Source organism: Pituophis catenifer, unplaced genomic scaffold (genome assembly GCF_029215685.1).
Source record: "Pituophis catenifer annectens isolate HBS135680 unplaced genomic scaffold, rPitCat1.0.hap2 SCAF_3, whole genome shotgun sequence".
Taxonomy (NCBI): Eukaryota; Metazoa; Chordata; class Lepidosauria; order Squamata; family Colubridae; genus Pituophis; species Pituophis catenifer.
The window spans coordinates 7,723,495-7,742,362 of NW_027256883.1; the positions used below are offsets into that span (position 1 = coordinate 7,723,495).

The following is an 18,868-nucleotide window of genomic DNA, read 5'->3' on the forward strand; positions in this document are numbered from 1 at the left end:
TGACTGTGCCTGCGCGGGGATTCCTGGCTCCTGGCCAATCTCTTCTCTGTCGGGAGACACCTGAGGCATTGCCAGAGAGGAGGGTCCTGGAGAGGGAGGCCTGGCCAACTCCTCTCCTTCCCTTTCGGAGCCTTCTTCCTCCGATAAGATGGGCTCGGGGGTCAGAGCCACAACAGCTGTGTTCCAGTGGACTTATTAAAAATATACAGGGTAAAATAGTAAGCAAAGGAATTTCGAACCGTCTTGAGGAAAGGACTTAGAGAAGTGATTATGTAGCCCAGAGATTGAAGAAAGAGTGAGAAAGAAACTCAAAACACCCCATCTTGATTTTGTTACTTCTAGCGATCTCTTTGGCAGCATATTTTAAGGTGCCCTTATTACTTTATTATACTTTATTACTTTAAAGATAACTCAAGGTGGTGAACATACATACAGACAATCTTCCCTCATCCTATTTACCTGTTTTCCCTGCAAGAATGCCTAAGGCGGGACTAGAACTCCCAGGCTCCTGGTGATTGGCCCAAAGTCACCCATCCTAAGTTGAAACTAGAATTCAGAGTCTCCTGGTTTCTAGGTCAGCATCTTCAGCACTACACCAAACTGCCCCACTTTTAATATTGGAAGATATATTAAGTTTAATCAATTATTTTAATTATTACTGGTAGATATTAACAAATAATAAATATCTACCAACAGCTAAATGTTGTAGTCTCACTTTGGTCTTTCATGTTTTCTTTTCTTGTTGTTGTTGCTTTGGTAGGGTTTGACTTGATGGAATTATTCAGTGTACGGGAGATATTCCGAATGAAAGACGATGGAATCCAGAGCTCTTATGTTCGGCTAGGAAGTTTTCCCATCGTTCAGCGAACACAGTAAGTTCCCCCTCTTCTTTTGAACCATTTCTTCAATTGTTTCATTTCCCTAATATGGTCCTTTTAAATTCAGAATTGAAATCATCCGGGTTTATAATACACCAATAAAGTTTATGAGCCTCGATGGTGCAGTGGTTAGAATGCAGTACTACAGGGTACTTCTGCTGACTGCCAGCTGCCTGCAATTTGGCAGTTCAAATCTCACCAGGCTCAAGGTTGACTCAGCCTTCCATCCTTCCGAGGTGGGTAAAATGAGGACCCAAATAGTTGGGGCATTATGCTGACTCTGTAAACCACTTAGAGAGGACTGTAAAGCACTGTAAAGAAGTATATAAGTCTACATGCTATTGCTATACAGTCCAGAATTGCGATTCTGTAAATATCCACAAGATATTGATCCCATCTTGTTCAAACAGGAAATTAAAGTAATAACAAAGGACTTAATGAATGGAAACACCCATCTCACACTTGGTTTTAAAGAACTTCTCCTTTTAATATGATCTTTCAGGACCATGGAAGTAGAAATATATTTTCTATTTATTCACAACAAAGAGGTAATCACTGTGCTCTAGAACAGCAGGCCATGCAAGGACAAAAGAGGAAATACTTTTGGACATGATCCTAAGGAGTAGGATGGGCCACATGAGTGTTACTATTGATCTGAGCATATTGATCTGTTTCTTTTGAAAAATAGTAGGGATGCTGAAATCTACCATGTTTCCCCAAAAATAAGACCCTGTCTTATATTTTTTTGAACCCTGAAATAAGCGCTTGGCCTTATTGCCATGCGCTCTAAAGCCCAACTGGGCTTATTATCAGGGGATGTCTTATTTTGGGGGAAACAGGGTATGCATACAAGTGTATTGCCATCAAATTCAAGTCCAGTCATAATAGACAATCAACAAGCCAAAATGGAAGAAAAACACCAAAAACACTTTCCCACTTTCCCAATCAACACCCAGATGAGCACAAATTAACATTAAGATAACATCAGACCAACAATCAAGAATTAAACAATACCCTAATCAAAGAACTGCCAAACAAGCTAACAGTAAACAGCCCAACCAAGACCAAAAAAAAAACCAAAACAAACAAACCCAAGAACACTCTCACCAACACTGACAGGGCAAAACCACTACAATATAAAAGTCTGTAGAGATTCTCAGTCATCCGGGTCATGGTTGTCCTAAAGGTCCTTTTTCAAGAGGCAACTGGACTTCTTTGTTTTTTCTTTGAAGATTTTACATTCCCCATCTTCCCATTCCCCACCCACCAAGAAAGTCCAGTTGCCTCCTGAAGAAGCACCTTTGGGACAACCATGACCTGGATTGTTAAGGAATATGTGCAGAGTAACCCTTGAGTAGCAAGGTTGTGCACATGAGAAACGACTTAGAGTGATTGTGAATAAGCATTGTCAATACACAGACACACTGAGTTGTGATATTCAAAGCAAAGCCCAATAAACAATCCAGGTCATACACAGATAAAGATAGTTAAATTGTCAATCCAGGGATATTCCAAGAACAAAGTCTTCTTACCAGTTGTTGTAGTCATATGCAATAAAATAGTTCTTTTTGGAGTTGCAAACAGGAACAAGTACAGCAGTAAAACAATCAGTAAAACAGTAGAAAAAAACAAGTAGCAATGATCAAGCAGTGATCATGCAGAGAGAACAGGCAGACAGGAGCAGAGTTAGCAATAATAATGTAATAAGAAAAATAAGCTATGATTCAAGCTTCCTCTTAAGTGCATTGGCTACAGAACTAGCCAATCAGAATACAGTATGATGCAATACAGCATTACAGTCTTAAAGTTATACATTACATTTTGACTGCAAACATGCATTGATGGTTTATATATATTGCCAACCCAACCAGTTAGGCAATAGCCATTCCCTAACATGGATGACTGAAAATCTCTACAGACTTTTAACTATACAATTTGAGGTGAACACCTTTGAATGGATTTCCAGAGGGAAAAATTGCAGATTACAGATTACACTTCCTGTCCAACTGGAAGTTAGGAAATGGGTCGTTTCAGGCCTCTGAGGAGGTGGGGAAGGCTGTTTTCACCCTCCCCAGACGCATAGAGAGGATCTGGAGCCAGGTGAGAAAGAAAAACGGGCCTTCCCCAACCCCCCAGGCCCTCTGGAGGCAGGAAACAGCTTGTTTCCCTACTTCTGGTGGGCCCAGAAGGCCCAAAAATCAGCTGGCTGGCACACGCATGTGCACCAGAGCTGAGCTGGCATGCCCACTGATATGGCTATGCGTGCCACCTGTGGCACACGTGCCATAGGTTCGCCATCATGGTTCTAGAATATCGCAGAAGAGTGGACATCCTTTAAAGCCAACTGAGAAAAGGGTATTTCCATTCATTATATCCATTGCTAATGCTTTCATTTCCCATTTGAATAAGACAGCGCTGTTTCAATTGCTCACTTTCCAATACATGCTGCCAATTATTACTGAAGTAGCAAAATATCCAAACATGTGTTCTGACCTAGGCTATCTATCTATCTATCTATCTATCTATCTATCTATCTATCTATCTATCTATCTACCTACCTATCTATCATCTATCTATCTATCTATCTATCTATCTATCTATCTATCTATCTATCTATCTATCTACCTATCTACCTACCTATCTATCTATCTATCATCTATCTATCTTACAGTAGAGAAAAAAATGGAAGAAATTTAGAAAAGAGACCAACTCGTCAAATATTTCATACACTAGTTATTCCTGTTTCTCTTTGGGCTGAAAAAAGGGTTGAAAAATTGGAAGCAATTTAACTTCTAAACTAATTTTTCTTTACTTTCTTATTCTGAGGAAGCAAAATAACTGTTTATTGCAGATATTTATCACCTTCTGTCTTTCTCTGCTATGAGAGTTAGTGCTTCCTACGTATCCACAGCCAGTTTGATTAATAACCATTATAGACCGCAGGGAACAAAGAATTTATTCTCCCACACTATGATTTTGAAGAATGGTTGCCCAGATGTATGTAAGCTAAATACTTTTCATTACTTTCTCTCCCCACCTCCTTCCTCCAGAGATGTCTTCCCACAAGGGCTTCCGGATGAGTATGCTTTTGTTGCCACTTTCAAATTCCGCAAGTCATCCAGGCGAGAAGATTGGTACATTTGGCAGATCATTGACAAATATGGCATACCACAGGTAAGGTTGCTTTTTCAGCCTTAAAGAAGTTGAATTAGTTCTTTCCAGCTTATTATGCAGCACTGTTGGCCTTCTGTATGAGAATGCTGTAATGCTCTCTACATGGGGTTCCCCTTGAAAAGCACCCGGAGGCTCCAACTGGTCCAGAATGCGGCCGCGTGGGTGGTTATGGGTGCAACTCTTTGTGCCCATGTGACACCCCTCCTGCGCGAGCTGCACTGGCTCTCAGTGGTCTTCTGGGTGCGATTCAAGGTGTTGGTTACCCCCTTTAAAGCGCTCCATGGCATTGGACCTGGGTACCTTCGAGACCGTCTGCTGCCACCAATAGCCTCCCACCGGCCAGTCCGCTCCCACAGAGAGGGTCTCCTCAGGGTGCCATCGGCCAAATCATGTCGGCTGGCAACACCCGGGGGGAGGGCCTTCTCTGTGGGAGCCCCTGCCCTTTGGAATGAACTGCCCCCAGAAATGCGTAAGATCTCCGACCTCCATGTATTTCGCTGTGCCCTCAAAACCTTGTTGTTCCGCCAGGCCGGGTTATCAATGTAAAGATTTTAATTGGTTTTAAATGTGGGATTTTAAATTTGGGGGTTTTATAATTGAGCCAATTATTTCATAATTTTAATTATTTTTAAATTTTGTCTGTCTTTGTGCTTTTAATCAGGCTGTACACCGCCCTGAGTCCTTCGGGAGATGGGCGGTATAGAAATATTATTATTATTATTATTATTATTATTATTATTATTATTATTATTATTATTATTATTATTATTATTATTCTGTTGACTGTAGCACCTTGATTAACAAAACTGGTTTGTATATACTAGCTGGGCTAGGCGCCAATATATAGGAAGGCCTAACTATCCAAAAATGAAGGAAGATTAGGAGTGGTTGCTTAGAACATAGAATAATAGACTTGGAAGGGATCTTGGAGGTCTTCTAGCCCAACCCCCTGCTTGACCTGGAGACCCTATACTCATGATGGTGAACCTATGGCATGTGTGCCAGAGGTGTCACACAGCACTGTCTCTGATGGCACGTGAGCCGTCGCCCCAGCTCAGCTCCACAGCGCATGTGCACATACCTTCCGCCAGCCAGCTGATTTTCAGGTCTCTGCTGCACATGCACGGGGGGCGGGGCACATGCTGGAGACAAATGTGCATGTGTGGGGGTGGGGGGCTCACGCACACATGCACGGGGTGGGGAGGGCAGGGGGTCATGTGTACATCCGTGGGGGGAGGGGGGAGTGCAGCGCATGCATGGGGGGTGGGGGAGCACTGGGGAGTTGCACACACATGCACGGGAGGTGGGGAGTGCAGGGGGTCACGTGTGCATGCGCAGGAGGTGGGGAGCATGGGGGTTGCGTGAGCAATGCACGGGAGTGTTGGGGAAGCAGAGCAGCTTGCGTGCATGCACGGAGTGTGGGGGAGCTTGGGGAGGTTGTGCACGCATGCACGGGGGGTAGAGTGCACGGGGGCGGGATGCACGGGTGGTCGCGAGCACTTTTTTTTTTTTTTGCTTTAATTTATATGCTGCCCTTCTCCGGAGACTCAGGGCAGCTTACAATGCGTTAAGCAATAGCCTTCATACTTTTGTATTTTTATACAAAGTCAGCTTATTGACCCCACAAACTGGATCCTCAATTTACCTCCCCTAGAAAGGATGGAAGGCTGAGTCAACCTTGAGCCTGGTGGGATTTGAACTTGCAGTAATTGCAAGCAACAGATGTTAATAACAGTGCATTAGTCCACTGTGCTACCAAGGCTCAGTGGGCTTGATGCATTATGGGTGCGGGCATGCACACACGCTGTCACACACACACACTTTTGGCACACGATGACAAAAAGGTTAGCCATCACTGTCCTATACCATTTCAGATAAATGTTTGTCCGGTCTCTTTTTGAAAGCCCCTAGTGCTGGAGACAAACCGTTTCACTGGTTGATTGCTCTCACCATTAGGAAATTTCTCCTTAGTTCCAGGTTGCTTCTCTTCTTGGTTAATTTCCAACCATTGTTCGTACTTCAGTGGGAGTCCACATGCCAAGAAAAGAACATGGATAGATCCATGATGCTTTATAGTACACTTGGAAGACTGAATCCAGTTTTGATCACAAAGCTGTTGAGACTCTAAAAAGGGTGCAGAGAAGCACAACAAAAATGATCAGGGGACGGAAAGCTAAAACGAACAGTCGCAGGAACTGTAAGTCGTGTAAGCCTAGTCTAACGAAAAGAAGGGCCAGAGATGACAGGATAGCAGCCTTCCAATATTTGAGGGGCTGTCACAGAAAAGAACAGATTGACCTATTCTCCAAAGCACCTGAGGGCAGGAGAAGAAGTAATGGATGGAAGCTTATTAAAGAGAGATCCAACCTAGAATTAAAGAGAAATGTCCTGTCGGTGAGAACAATTAATCAGTGGAATGGCTTGCCTCCAGAAGTTATGGGGGATCATCACTGGAGGTTTTAAAGAAGAGAGTACAGCCATTTATCCAGAATAGTGTATGGTCTCCTGCTTAAGCAAGGGGTTGGACAAGAAGACCTCCAAGGCAGGGGTGAAATGCTCCCGGTTCGGGCCGGATCAGCCGATCCAGTAGCGATGGTGGTTCAGAGAACCGGTAGCAAAAATCCCTGCCTCCCCCGCCCATGCCCACCCGATCACCTGCTTGCCCATTTGCAGCTTCTTTTAAAAAATGTTTTTAAAAGGTTAAAAAAAAAAAAAAAAGGCTCTGACGATCCCAGCTGAGCCACCTGATCATCAGAACCTTTTTATTTTTTTACTTCTAAAAGCATTTCTTTTACAACCTATTCAGCTGAATAGGTTGTAAAAAATATGCTTTTAAAAGGTTAAAAAAAGACTGACGATCCCAGCTGAGCTGCGCAACCGTCAGAGCCTTTTTTTACTTTTAAAAGCATTTTGTTACAACCTATTCTGCTGAATAGGTTATAAAAAAATGCTTTTAAAAGGTTAAAAAAAGGCTCTGACGATCCCAGCTGAGCTGCGCGATCGTCAGAGTCTTTTTTTTTTTTTACTTTTAAAAGCATTTTTTAAAAGAAGCTGCAAGTGGGCAAGCAAAAGCAAAAAAATGCTTTTAAAAGGTAAAAAAAGGCTTTTTTTTACTTCTAAAAGCATTTCTTTTACAACCTATTCTGCTGAATAGATTGTAAAAAAATGCTTTTAAAAGGTTAAAAAAAGACTGACGATCCCAGCTGAGCCGCCTGATCATCAAAGCCTTTTTTTTTACTTTTAAAAGCATTTTATTACAACCTATTCAGCCGAATAGGTTGTAAAAAAATGCTTTTAAAAGTAAAAAAAAAAAAAAGATTGTGCGCCACAGCTGATCACCCCACCCCCCCGCTATTCTACCTACGCCATGCCTCCTTTTGGTGTGCCCTGCATGCATGCGTGCACCTCGCATTTGGTGCGTGGTGTACACTGTGCATGCGTGCTCACAGTGCCCATGCCCAGCCAGCAAACTGGTAGTAAACTGGTTCAGATTTCAGCCCTGCTCCAAAGTCCCTTCCAACTCTGTTATTCTGTTAAGTCACCAGGAGCTGAATCTGATTCGGAACAGAATGGCTCAAAAATGCCTTGCTTGTATTAGGTTTCTTTGCTTTCCAAGGACTCTACACAGCACAACATAACAATTCTAAACACAACACTTTAATTATAACACACACCTTCCTTATCTACAGGCTATTGCTTTGGATCACCTCCACCCAGGGATGAAATGCTCCCGGTTCAGACTGAATCACCCGATCCGGTAGCAATGGAGGCAGGTGGTTCAGAGAACCGGTAGCAAAAATCCCTGCCCCCCCCCCATGCCCAGCTGAGCCGCACAATCATCAGAGGCTTTTTAAAAAACTTTTAAAAGCATTTTTTCTACAACCTCTTCGGCCGAAAAAATGCTTTTTTTTTTATTGAAAAGTTTTATAGAGAATACAAACATTTTCACCCCCCCTTCCCCCCTCAACCCCCCACCCCCTTTCCCACCCCCCTCCCCCCTCCCTAGACTTCCCAGAACAAGCACAGGGTATAACATTCACAAATCAAAAGCTAGAATATGCTAACAAATTATTACATTTCATATTATCCCTAGATCCTTAACTCCTTGTAATTCAAAAAACAAACATAAATTACTTAAAATTACTTCATTCATACGCTATATGAATCTTCTTATTCGGATATTTCTTCTGTATGTAATCTATCCATCTTCTCCATTCCGATATATATCTTTCATTTGAATGGTCTTTAAGATATGATGAAATTTTCGCCATTTCTGCCAAATGCACAACTTTTAAACATCAGGGGTGAAATGCTCCCAGTTCAGATTGGATCGCCCAATCTGGTAGCGATGGTGGTGGGTGGTTCGGAGAACCAGTAGCAAAAATCCCTATAACCCCCCCCACCATGCTCAGCTGAGTCGCACGATCATCAGAGGCTTTTTTTTTTTACTTTTAAAAGCATTTTTTTCTACAACCTCTTCCGACGAAAAAATGCTTTTAAAAGTAAAAAAAAAAAGCCTCTGATGATCGCGTGGCTCAGCTGGGATCCTCAGAGGCTTTTAAAAGCATTTTTTCTACAACCTCTTCGGCTGAAAAAATGCTTTTAAAAATAAAAAAAAAGTCTCTGATGATCGTATGGCTCAGCTGGGATCATCAGAGGCTTTTAAAAGAAAAAAAAACCTTTTTTTCCCTTTTAAATGCCTCTGATAATCCAAGCTGAGTTGCCTGATCGGCAAAGACTTTTTTTCTTTTAAATGCCTCTAACGATCAGGCAACTCAGCTGGGATCATCGTAGCCTTTTGAAAGCATTTTTTTACAACCTCTTCGCTGAAGAGGTTGTAGAAAAAATAGTTTTAAAAGTTAAAAAAAAAAATTACCCCTCCCAAGCCACGCCCACAGAACCGATAGTAACAAATTTTAGATTTCACCACTGCCTCCACCCATCTAGGACTTTGCAAGGTGATGTTGCTAACTAAAAATGTCTTTAATATTCAGTCCTTTATACCCAGTTTAAACAAAGTAGCATACACCCTTTCTCCAAACCCCTTTCCCCAAACGTTCTTGTGATAATTGGGATGAGGTATAGTTTCGGCGTGGTTGTTCCTTTTTTTGTAATTGCTACTGAGCTTCCAGCAAAGCTCCAAACACCTGGCAGGACTTCTACCAGGACATGCTGCTCACCGTAGCTTGCAGACTTGGCAATTGAACGAAAGTCCTCACGCAAGATTGTAATAGCTGCCAACCTGCACGCATCACCTCCGCTTCCTTGTCTGTAGGTGATTTGCATTCATACTTCGTGCTACACGCCCTTTCCCCCATTCTGTCTTAGCATTGGCTTTTTGTAAGCTCAAAAGACTGGGTGGGGTGAAGTTGCCTCTGGACATCAGCATGTCCTTGAAAGCACCAAGGTGTGGCTCAGGTAACACAGGTATCTGCAACAAGGACTTGGTGAGTAAATGTATGAATGCATGTCTGAATGCACGAAGGAAGTGCAGAGATGCATTTCTGCCTGGCTGCAGCTGACTGCAGAGCTGTGGTGGTGCAGTGGTTAGAATGCAGTATTGCAGATTACTTTTGCCGACTGCCAGAAGTTCGATTCTTACCAGCTCAAGGTTGACTCAACCTTAAATGGTTTCCAGTCTCTTATATAGCTGGGCACATGTGAGGGGGTGGGGGAGCATGGGGGGTTGGCACCCATGCATGGGGAGCAGGGCACGCAGGGAGCACATGCGCATTGCATTATGGCATGCGATGACAAAAAGGTATATAGTAATGAACCAAGAATAATGAATTCTCAGAATCAGGGACACCCCTAGCTGCAGATCAAAACTTTTTAAAGCCATCAACTCTCTGGGTCCTCCAAGACTTTAAATTTGATTTACTGCTATTCTAAACCTAGGGTCTTCCATAATTCCTCACAATTGGTTATGTCAGTTGAAGCATATGAGTTTTGTGGTCCAAAACATCTGGGACACATAGAAATGGATTCTATGTTTGATGAACTTTGTTCTTATCCTTCTTCTCACAATTGGTAGCTCCTTTGTTAGATACAGTATTTGTTCCGTGAAGAGTCCTGTCCTTACAGTGTTACGTCTGCTTTCAAAGGTTTCTATCCGGTTGGATGGAGAGAACAAAGCCTTGGAGTACAATGCAATTGGACTCACCAGAGATGCTGTGAGAGTCGTTTTCAGAAACGGACCCGTCAGTGACCTGTTTGATCGTAACTGGCATAAGATTGCACTGAGCATCCAGTCCCAGACTGTCTCCTTGTACATCGATTGCAAACTGGTCCAGACATTACCTATTGAAGACAGAGAAAATATTGACATTCAAGGGAAAACGGTGATCGGCAAACGCCTTTACGACAGTGTGCCAATTGATGTAAGTACCAGGAACAAAGCTCACCAAAAAAAAAGGGAGTGGGATCAGTTCTACCACCAATATTGACTGTTTCCCTATGACAATCATTAAGTGTTGTACCTTATTATTCTTGATGAAGGTATCTTTTCTTTTATGTACTCCGAGAGCGTACGCACCAAGACAAATTCCTTGTGTGTCTAATCACACTTGGCCAATAAAGAATTCTATTCTATTCTATTCTATTCTATTCTATTCTATTCTATTCTATTCTATTCTATTCTATTCTATTCTATTCTATTCTATTCTACTCTACTCTACTCTACTCTACTCTACTCTACTTTATTCTACTCTACTCTACTCTATTCTATTCTATTCTATTCTATTTCTAAAATGTCATGTTATACTATGAATATTGTGTTTGTAATTCCATTACAAATTTTCAAGAACTGTGTGGCATTAAAATATCTTCAATTCAGTACAGATGTCAACTCTGAAGCTGGCCTGACTGAGGCCATCATGGAAGCTTCAGTATTGCCACACTGGAGCTGAGGGATAGGGAGTGGGGGGCGGGGGGCGGGAATAGAGATAGCTGGGGTTTTGTAGCCAAAACAAAATAGTTTTCCCTGTAAACAAAGGACATGGCTGATAAGAGGAGGAGAGAAGTTTCCAAGCAATCAGACAGCACCTTGATTGGACCATGTGACTGATTCTTTGGGAAAGGGGGAAAAACCTTTACTTTTAATTAGGTGGAAACTGTGAGAACCTTTAGAGTCGGTTTTCACCAGCCTGTGCCAATATGATATATCCAACAAACCTGTTCTTTGAGGAACCTGCTTGCCTCGGAGTTCTGTTTGCTATGGGTGTACTACTTGGAACCCTGACAATAGAATAATGACAGATTTAACATTTCATGACTATGAGAGACATGATAGCAATGTTCCAATATTTGAGGGGCTTCTACAAAGAAGGCGGGGTCAAAGTATTTTCCAAAGCACCAAAAGGCAAGACAAGAAACAATGGATGGAAACTTAAATCTTGCTAGAAATTTCTGAATTCTGACACCACTTCTAAAATCATTGAAATAAATAAAAGCAAATAAAAGCAACACACCAGAGATGGAAAGAATTGTGATTTTTTTTTTTTGTTCTGCTGCTGCTGCTTTTCCTATCCTGAGGTGGATTTTAAAAACTAGAATTACTCTAGTTTTAAAAACTAGAGAAGGACTTTGAGGCTTAAACTTCTAGATTTCTTAGACAGAAATGTTCACAGTTTCATGTCCTCAGTTTGATTAACCAGTTTCTAAAGTGTCTCACAGCACGTCTTTTGCCTTTTTATATTTCTTCTTCCAAACTTTCTGGCCTGTAAATGTTTTCACATTCTTCCACTTTTCTTTTTCCTCCTTGCAAAGGCAAATGACACTATGAGGATTGGCATTATGTCAGCAAATACTCTTGTGGGCCCATTATTTTGCTACAAATTCAGGTCAGAAATGAACTAACGCCATTTCTTTTCCTTTCAGTTTGACCTTCAGCGGATGGTTATTTATTGTGATTCACGACATGCCGAGCTCGAAACCTGCTGTGATATTCGTTCTGGACCTGTAAGTTTAAAATGTAGATCTGCTTTGTAAATGTGCTTATGGACATACCATGTAACAATGGCTCTTTGTTATACCTTCCAACTGAAGGGCTATATTTGATTGAGATACATTTTTTTTTTAATTTGATTTATATGCCGCCCTTCTCCGGAGACTCAGGGCGGCTCACAATGTGCTCAGCAATAGCCTTCATCCTTTTGTATATTTATACAAAGTCAGCTTATTGCCCCCACGAACTGGGTCCTCAATTTACCTACCTTAGAAAGGATGGAAGGCTGAGTCAACCTTGAGCCTTGGTGAGATTCGAACCTGTAGTAATTGCAGACAGCTGGTTTTAATAACCAGCTTAATAACAGGGTGCCTTAGACCACTGTACTACCAAGGCTCTTTAACAGACTAGTCACCATTCTAGAGAAAATATAGGTAGCCTTCAACTTACAAGTACGGTATGTTTTGAAATTTCCATCGTAAGCCATTGTTGCTATAAGTCAAGTTAGACTTGATTTTATAACCATTTTTTTTACAACAGTTCTTAAGTGAATCCAGCCACCCTGCATGGATTTTTGGCACAAAAAGGGTCACAAATCATGACTACAGGACATTGCAACCAGTTGTAAGTGTGAGCTGGCTGCCAAACACACAAATAGACCATGTGGGTTCAGCAGAAATTTTGAGTAGTTCAGAGAACCGGCAAATACCACCTCCGGCTGGCCCCAGAGTGGGGTGGGAATGGAGATTTTGCAATATCCTTCCCCCAGGAGTGGGGAGAGAAGGGGGATTTTGCAGTATCCTTCACCTGGAGTGGGGTGGGAATGGAGATTTTGCAGTATCCTTCCCCTGCCATGCCCACCAAGCCACGCCCACAGAACCGGTAGTAAAAAAATTGAATTTCACCACTGGTTCAGCAACAGTTGTTAATGCATAGATCACCTTTTCTGGGGCTGTCATAACATGGAGCTGTTGTGAAACAAAGAGTTGAGGCCTACCTGTGTTAATTTTAATAGTGAAGAATATATGTAGTTCAAGGTTGAATTGTTGGGTTCTTAGCATTCTCTGAACTTGCTTGTCACGTTCCAGATATGTCACTACAGGCAATGAATCATCAGTGCATGGGGGAATAAAGTTGGCAAATGTTCTTCCCTTGTGCTCTGATTTTGTTACTTAGCCTGGTGATGAAATGTCTTCAAGATCCTCAAAATAGCCATTGCCATGTGGTTGTGGTACAAATTCAATCAGACTGGGAATAATCATCTTTGATGTCCACTTTGTTGTCTCCAGAATTTTCTTGGAGCTTCATTTACACTGTTAAAGGAAACAAAACAGGTGTTTTTATCACTCCTTCCCCTTTTCTCCTCCTTGTTCCTTGCTCCTCCTTTTCTGTGGCCTTGGCATGGTGAAAAGTCCAACCACAAATCTTTAGAGAAGAGCAATTTTTGCAGGATCACCTGAAGATCTAATATGCCAGAATCAATACAGTTGGTAAAGCATCCTTTGTTTTGTATTCATACAACATGGCTATCTGGAGTCGGTTTGGTTTAAAATTAGGGAACTGGAGGCTAAAACATATGAAGAATGGTTGCAGGAACTGGGTATGTCTAGTTTGATGAAAAGAAGTGACATGGGGTGACATGATAGCAGTCTTCCAATATTTCAGGGGCTTCCCCAAAGAAGAGGTAGTCAAACTATTCTTCAAAGCACCTGAGTGTAGGACAAGAAGTGATGGGTGGAAACTAATCAAGGAGAGAAGCAACTTAGAACTAAGGAGAAATTTCCCGACAGTTAGAACAATTAATCAGTGGGACAACTTGGTTCCTGAAGTTGTGAATGCTCCAACACTGGATGTTTTTAAGAAGAGATTGGATAACCATTTGTCTGAAGTAGTGTAGGGTTTTCTGCCTAAGCAGGGGGTTGGACTAGAAGACCTCCAAGGTCCCTTCTAACTCTGTTATTCTATTCTATTCTAATTGTGGTCATAAGTCAAGGACTACCTGTAGTGCCAAATATTCTCCAGATATAAATTGTTGATAAAAGTGAGCTATTTCTTCTTCTTCTTCTTTTTTATTTGATTTATATGCCGCCCTTCTCCGGAGACTCAAGGCGGCTTACAATGCGCTAAGCAATAGCCTTCATACTTTTGTATATTTTATACAAAGTCAGCTTATTGCCCCCACAAACTGGGTCCTCATTTTACCTACCTTAGAAAGGATGGAAAGATAGCAGTAGCAATAGCACTTTTTTTTTAAATTTGATTTATATGCCACCCTTCTCCGGAGACTCAGGGCAGCTTACAGTGCGTTAAGTAATAGCCTTCATACTTTTGTATATTTTATACAAAGTCAGCTTATTGCCCCCACAATCCGGGTCCTCATTTTACCTACCTTTGAAAGGATGGAAGGCTGAGTCAACCTTGAGCCTGGTAAGATTTGAACTTGCAGTAATTGCAGGCAGCTGATGTTAATAACAGTGCTTTAGTCTGCTGCGCCACCAGGGTTTTTACATGAAAAACATGTCTTTTCTTTTCAAAATCCTATTTAAATCCTATTTATGCGGTGTTATTATTGTTTCTGATTTTTTACCAATGTAGTGTCAAGTGACCATAGTTACAGATGTTCCCCCTACTGTAATTCCACCAACTGTTGGAAATGAGCATGTTGGACCTACCAAGACAGTCAACTGTTCCTGTCCTCCCGGAGAAAAGGTTTGTATCTGCATTCACCCTGTTATAAACAAGAGCCACTAAACTCAAGGGAATTGGCTTCAAGGGATATTCCTTGAGTTGTGGTTACTGAAAGCTCAGCATATCATCACAGGAATGGACAACCTGTAAGCCTGGGATTGCATATGGACCCTTATTAACACCACTGGATGATGTCGCCAGGTCTCACTGTTTCAGCAGAGTAAGGAAGATACTTAGGGAATGATTCACACCCTGGCCAGTGTCTTTTTTTCACTTTTAGCATCGGGCAGAAGACAGAGAAGTATAGCCAGCTGGACAAACAGGTTTAAAAACATCTTCTACCCATAGGCTGTCAGATTCCTAAACACCAGGGGTGAAATGCTCCCAGTTCAGACCGAATCGCCCGATCTGGTAGCGATGGCGGTGGGTGGTTCGGAGAACCAGTAGCAAAAATCCCTATGGCCCCCCCCCCCCACCATGCTCAGCTGAGTCGCACGATTATCAGAGGCTTTTTTTTATTATTATTTTTAAAAGCATTTTTTCTACAACCTCTTTGGCTGAAAAAAATGCTTTGAAAAGTAAAAAAAAAAAAAAGCCTCTGATGATCACACGGCTCAGCTAGGATCCTCAGAGGCTTTTCAAAGCATTTTTTTCTGCAACCTCTTGGCCGAAGAGGTGGTAAAAAAAATGCTTTGAAAAGTCTAAATACTATGCTATTGCTACCCCTTCTGAATATCTTTCTTCATCTGTTATGTGTTGTGGCCCCGCCCTCTGAGCCTATCCCATCGAAGGAAGAAAGCTCTGAGCATGAGGAAGAGGAGTCAGCCAGGCCTCCCTCTCCAGGCCCCTCCCCTCTGGCACTGTCTCAGGAGCCGGCCGAGGGAGAGGAGATTAGCCGGGAAACAGGTGTCTCGGATGAGAGTGAAGGAGAGACGTCATTCCTGGACGCATGCCACAGAAGGCGTGATAAACGATTGCAGCAGCTCAGGAGGCGTGCTAGGGATTAGAACTGAGTCACTGGACCACACCCCAGAGACTATATAATAGAGGGTGGTGGTGGCCAGTGATCCCTGTGACGAACAAAAATAAACCTTGGATAGTCACTAGAGCATCGTCCGAAACTGCTGAGAGGAATATTTATTTTTGTTGGACTCTTGTACGCTGAGTATATTATCTTTCTGTTTCTGTGGAAATAAAAGCACTTGGCAGATGGTGTGTATATCGCTGCCAAGTTGGAGATAAAGACCTGGGTGTGTGCCAAGTGCTTCCTTAACCCTCGGCTGGCTGTGTTTGTGTGTGTGTGTGGACGGGGACTGAGAGGGATATTTATTGTTGTTGGACTTTTGGACGCTGAGTATATTATCTTTCTGTTTCTGTGGCAATAAAAGCACTTGGCAGACGGTGTGTATATCGCTGCCAAGTTGGAGATAAAGACCTGGGTGTGTGCCAAGTGCTTCCTTAACCCTCGGCTGGCTGTGTTTGTGTGTGTGTGTGGACGGGGACAGATCATTATGCAGCTGTGGGACTCACCCTCTCTTATCCAATCATTCTCTAGGCAACATCTCTTCCACCTTTTTCTCAAGGTTTTCCTCACATACAATTACATCATATGAATTTTACAGCCCAAATATGCCAGCCTCAATTAAAACCACTGTGTTTTTTTCAGTCCCATGTAGTTGTTTCAGAAACTGCTTTCAGTAATTATTGCAGATGTACAGAACGCTTACACAGAGCCACTAAGTCAGGATTCATAACATGTGAGAAGCAATGATGAATTTTGCTATTAAACAGTCTCCATTTTTCACTTCAGGGGGAGAGAGGCCTTCCTGGATTTGAAGGATTGAGAGGACAAAAGGTTAGTGTTGGCCAAGGAATAAAACGTATTTTAAAAAATGAAACATAACGTTCTTAAGGATTTCTTCTTCTTTTCGGTCTACCCTCTATGTCAGCATTCCAAGTAATGCACCCATTGAAAGTAGAACTCTGATGTGGGTAGATCCCTCAAAGAACAGTTTATTGGATACATCATATTGGCACAACTGGTGAAAACCGACTCTAAAGTTCCCCCAGTTTTCACCTAATTAAAACGTGAAAGTTTTCCCCTTCTTTCAAGTCATCAGTCACATTGTCTAATAGAAGTGCTGGCCGGTTACTTGGTTACTCCACTCCTCCTCTCCCAGACACCTGTTGGAATGACCTTGGTTCCCACAAGAAAACTTTTTGTTTTGACTGCAAAGCCCCAGTTAACTATTTCCCCCTCCCTGTCCCCTCTTCTGCCTTGTGGCAACCCTGAAGCTACAAAGATAGCCTCAGCCAGGTTCGCTTCAGATTGACAGTCTACTGGTTTTGCAGCCTTAAATAGAGAAGCCATTTTTTAAAAAAATTGTAGCACTTTAACTAATAAGGGAGGCTTTCATGGAAAGACATGAGAAATTGCTAAAAGAGAAAGCAACTGTTCTGTGATGACCACAACCCTTTTATCTTTTAATAGCCATCATCTTAACAATGGCTGGAACATAAGATGATTCCAAAAATGCTAAACCACAGCCAACTTAATAAAATGAAATGCAATTATTGAACAAGATGCCTGTGTAAGAAATCAACCTTAAAAACTCATTCCATTTAGAGTGTCCCACAGCATCTCTAAAACAGTGCCAGATACAATTCAGATTCCTGTTTAACACTTCAAGCAGGCCTGCCTACACAAATGGTCTGATGTATGGAGTGGTTTGTTTAACGTTGGCATTGTATTAAAGGCTTCTATTTTTTTTTCTTCTTTTAATGTTTTTTTCACCCATGATTTATGTTTGCACGGTACAATGGCTGGATGATAATATTTTCCATTACTATCTTTGCAGATGGCATCTGTAAATGCTTTACAGTGATGTTGCTGTCTTAGTTTATTAGAATTTAGGCCATTGGGCACTAGAACAAGACAGTACAATAAGGATCAGACACATTGTAGATTTATTTATTCTAATTTATTCATGAGATTTTTGGATCCATATTTTCTGACTAACTCTGTAGCTCTGGAAATAGCAGATAGCATTTCAGCATCTCCATGAAAGCAATATTCTTGGCTACAGGTCCTATCTATGCAATCTTTTATCCACCTCCTCCACCTCCTCCTCCTCCTGCTCCTTCTCCTCCTCCTCCTCCTCGTCTTCCTCCTCTCCACAAATCCCACTACATTTCAACACTGATGGTGTTTCCCATTTGGGTAATGAAATGTCTCAAGAAAACAACCAAGATCAAAGAGCACCAACAACAATCCCATAATTTCCTCCTCCTCCTCCTCCTCCTCCTCCTCATCTTCCTCCTCTCCACAAATCCCACTACATTTCAGCACTGATGGTGTTTCCCATTTGGGTAATGAAATGTCTCAAGAAAACAACCAAGATCAAAGAGCACCAACAACAATCCCATAATTTCCTCCTCCTCCTCCTCCTCCTCCTCCTCCTCCTCCTCCTCCTCCTCCTCCTCCTCCTCCTCCTCGTCTTCCTCCTCTCCACAAATCCCACTACATTTCAGCACTGATGGTGTTTCCCATTTGGGTAATGAAACGTCACAAGAAAACAACCAAGCTCAAAGAGCACCAACAACAATCCCATAATTTCCTCCTCCTCCTCCTCCTCCTCCTCCTCCTCCTCCTCCTCCTCCTCCTCCTCCTCCTCCTCCTCCTCCTCCTCCTCCTCCTCGTCTTCCTCCTCTGCACAAATCCCACTATATTTCAGCACTGATGGTGTTTCCCATTTGGGTAATGAAACGTCGCAAGAAAACAACCAAGCTCAAAGAGCATCAACAACAACCCCATAATTTCCTTCTCCTCCTCCTCCTCCTCCCTCCCTCCCTCCCTCCCTTCCTTCCTTTCCATGTTAGATAAAGAAATGCATCTTTCACCATTAAGTTTTTACTTTTTTAAAAAAAAAAACTGGCTATGGTAATAAAAGTCAGTGGGGAAAAACCATTTCCTTCTTGCTAACATAACTTTATTTTTGTCAAGGGAGACATTGGACCAGTTGGACCTTCTGGCCCAAAAGGAGACAAAGGAGAACCAGTAAGAAAATTTATAAGACCCTCAATGTTCTTTTTTTTTTTTTAATCCTAATGTAATCATATATTTGTGAGAAAACTCATGCAGTTTTAAAAAAATCAGAATAGGTCCTGATGGACTAACTTAAAC

The 18,868-nt window shown here is 42.1% G+C and overlaps 1 protein-coding gene across 1 annotated transcript in view; it reads left to right on the forward strand.

Annotated features, from left to right (window-relative positions):
* Positions 1 to 18,868, forward strand: part of COL22A1 (collagen type XXII alpha 1 chain) — a 196,051-nt gene that overhangs the window by 38,634 nt on the left and 138,549 nt on the right. Inside the window, 7 exon segments of the mRNA XM_070940313.1 lie at positions 761 to 872; positions 3,929 to 4,052; positions 10,157 to 10,432; positions 11,931 to 12,011; positions 14,593 to 14,706; positions 16,496 to 16,540; positions 18,689 to 18,742. Of these exon segments, the coding sequence (XP_070796414.1) occupies positions 761 to 872; positions 3,929 to 4,052; positions 10,157 to 10,432; positions 11,931 to 12,011; positions 14,593 to 14,706; positions 16,496 to 16,540; positions 18,689 to 18,742 (806 nt within the window).